General features: G+C 52.7%; 1 protein-coding gene across 1 annotated transcript; it reads left to right on the top strand.

The window, feature by feature from the left end:
- Positions 1 to 205: 205 nt before the first annotated feature.
- On the top strand, positions 206 to 1,547 carry EAH_00064990 (hypothetical protein, conserved; the record flags this gene model as incomplete). Its single annotated transcript, XM_013396618.1, has 3 exons — positions 206 to 546; positions 956 to 1,268; positions 1,431 to 1,547. 3 exons carry the CDS (start codon positions 206 to 208, stop codon positions 1,545 to 1,547), a joined length of 771 nt encoding a protein of 256 aa, XP_013252072.1.
- Positions 1,548 to 2,131: the final 584 nt, after the last annotated feature.

The following is a 2,131-nucleotide window of genomic DNA, read 5'->3' as shown; positions in this document are numbered from 1 at the left end:
TGTGCTGCAGCTTTGCACTCATTGCTGCTCCGCCGGGTCCGTTGCTGCTGGCTAGGAGCAGGAGCCGTAGCAGCAGCAGCAGCAACAACAACAATAGCAGCAACAGCAGCAGCAGATACAGAGGGTGCACCTGCAACAGCAGCAGCAGCAGCTCAAGATGCTGCTGCAGCAGCAGAGAATAGTGCTGCAGGAGGGAATTAGTATAATGCTGGCAGATGAAGAAGAGGATGAGTCCCCGCAGCAGCAGCAGCAGCAGCAGCAGCACCAAAAGCAGCAACTGCAGCAACTGCAGCAACAACCACAGCAGCAGCATGAGCCAGAGGAGCAGCAGCAACAGCAGCAGCCGCAGAAAGACCAGCAGCTAGAGCAGCGTGAGTCAACGCCGTCGCCGCATTCCCAGCAGCAACAGCAGCAGCAGCAGCAGCAGCAGCAGCATCTATATTTGTACGAGCGTCGCGGCCGCAGCAGCCGCCGTTGGAGTTTGGCGCTTTCGAGATGCAGCAACTTAGAAAAGGATGAGGAGGAGGTCAAACGCCTGCAGCAACGGTTAGCTGCTGTTGCTGCTGTTGCTGCTGCTGCTGCTGCAGTTTCTGCTGCTGCGGATGATGATGGTGATGATGATGCTGATGTTGCTGCTGCAGCTCCTCCTACTGCCGTTGTTCTGCTGCGGCAGTTTGTAGTGGTGGCAATGCTGCTGCTGCTGGTAATGCTGCTGCTGCTGCTGCTGCCAGTGCTGATGCTACAGACATTTCTTGTTGCGTCCTGCAGCTTTTGCTGCGAAATGGGCGCCGCTCTTGCTGCTGTTGCTGCTGCTGCTGCTGCTGCTGCTGCTGCTGCTTCACCTGCTGCAGCTGCTGCACAAATAGCAGCACAAGTCGCTGCTGCAGCAGCAATAGCAGCAGCATTAGAATCAGCAGCAGCAGCAGCAAGAGTGTGCGTTTGTGTTTCCTTTCAGAGACTCCCTATATCCTGCGAAGATCCTCATACCCTGCCGCGAGACAGCAGCAGCAGGAGCAGCAGCAGGAGCAGCAGCAGGAGGTGCAGCAGGAGCAGCAGCAGGAGCAGCAGCAGGAGCAGCAGCAGGAGCAGCAGCAGCAAGACACGGGGTGTATAGGATGATGCCTCTGTCTGATTTGCTTCGTTTGTTTGTTTGTTTTGTTCCGAAGCCCTTTGCCGGTTTACTCTTCACAGACTTTTCTTTTTCAGGAGCAGCAGCAACAAAAGCAATTCAAAGTGCCCTCAACATCAATCAGCCCGACGCCTTATACGTAAACCCTAAACCCTAAACCCTAAACCCTAAACCCTAAACCCTAAGGCCTTTGCGGCAGACTGCCCATTGCTCGCAACCTTCTTTATGGAACGCTTCACCACAAACGCCGCGAGCGAGAGTGTTTAGGGTTTAGTAGGGTTTAGGGTTTAGTAGGGTTTAGGGTTTAGTGGAGCAGCAGCAGGAGCAGCAGCAGGAGGTGCAGCAGGAGCAGCAGCAGGAGCAGCAGCAGGAGCAGCAGCAGGAGCAGCAGCAGCAAGACACGGGGTGTATAGGATGATGCCTCTGTCTGATTTGCTTCGTTTGTTTGTTTGTTTTGTTCCGAAGCCCTTTGCCGGTTTACTCTTCACAGACTTTTCTTTTTCAGGAGCAGCAGCAACAAAAGCAATTCAAAGTGCCCTCAACATCAATCAGCCCGACGCCTTATACGTAAACCCTAAACCCTAAACCCTAAACCCTAAACCCTAAACCCTAAGGCCTTTGCGGCAGACTGCCCATTGCTCGCAACCTTCTTTATGGAACGCTTCACCACAAACGCCGCGAGCGAGAGTGTTTAGGGTTTAGTAGGGTTTAGGGTTTAGTAGGGTTTAGGGTTTAGTAGGGTTTAGGGTTTACGAGGGTTAACTAGGGTATAGTCGGCTAGGGTTTGTGGCTTACGAGGTTTAGGGTTTTCTGAGGGTTTGTGTTTATTGTTGGTTTGTCTTGATTGGATTTGTGGTTTATTATTGTTTAGGGTTTATTGAGGTTTGGGGCGGTTTAGGGTTTACGTAGGTTTCCGAGAGTCTACGAGGGTTTACGAGGGTTTACGAGGGTTTACGAGGGTTTACGAGGGTTTACGAGGGTTTACGAGAGATACGAGGGTTT

Source organism: Eimeria acervulina, genomic scaffold, assembly GCF_000499425.1.
Source record: "Eimeria acervulina Houghton genomic scaffold, Eah_scaff2086, whole genome shotgun sequence".
Classification (NCBI taxonomy): domain Eukaryota; phylum Apicomplexa; class Conoidasida; order Eucoccidiorida; family Eimeriidae; genus Eimeria; species Eimeria acervulina.
This window is presented reverse-complemented; position numbering and strand designations above follow the sequence as displayed.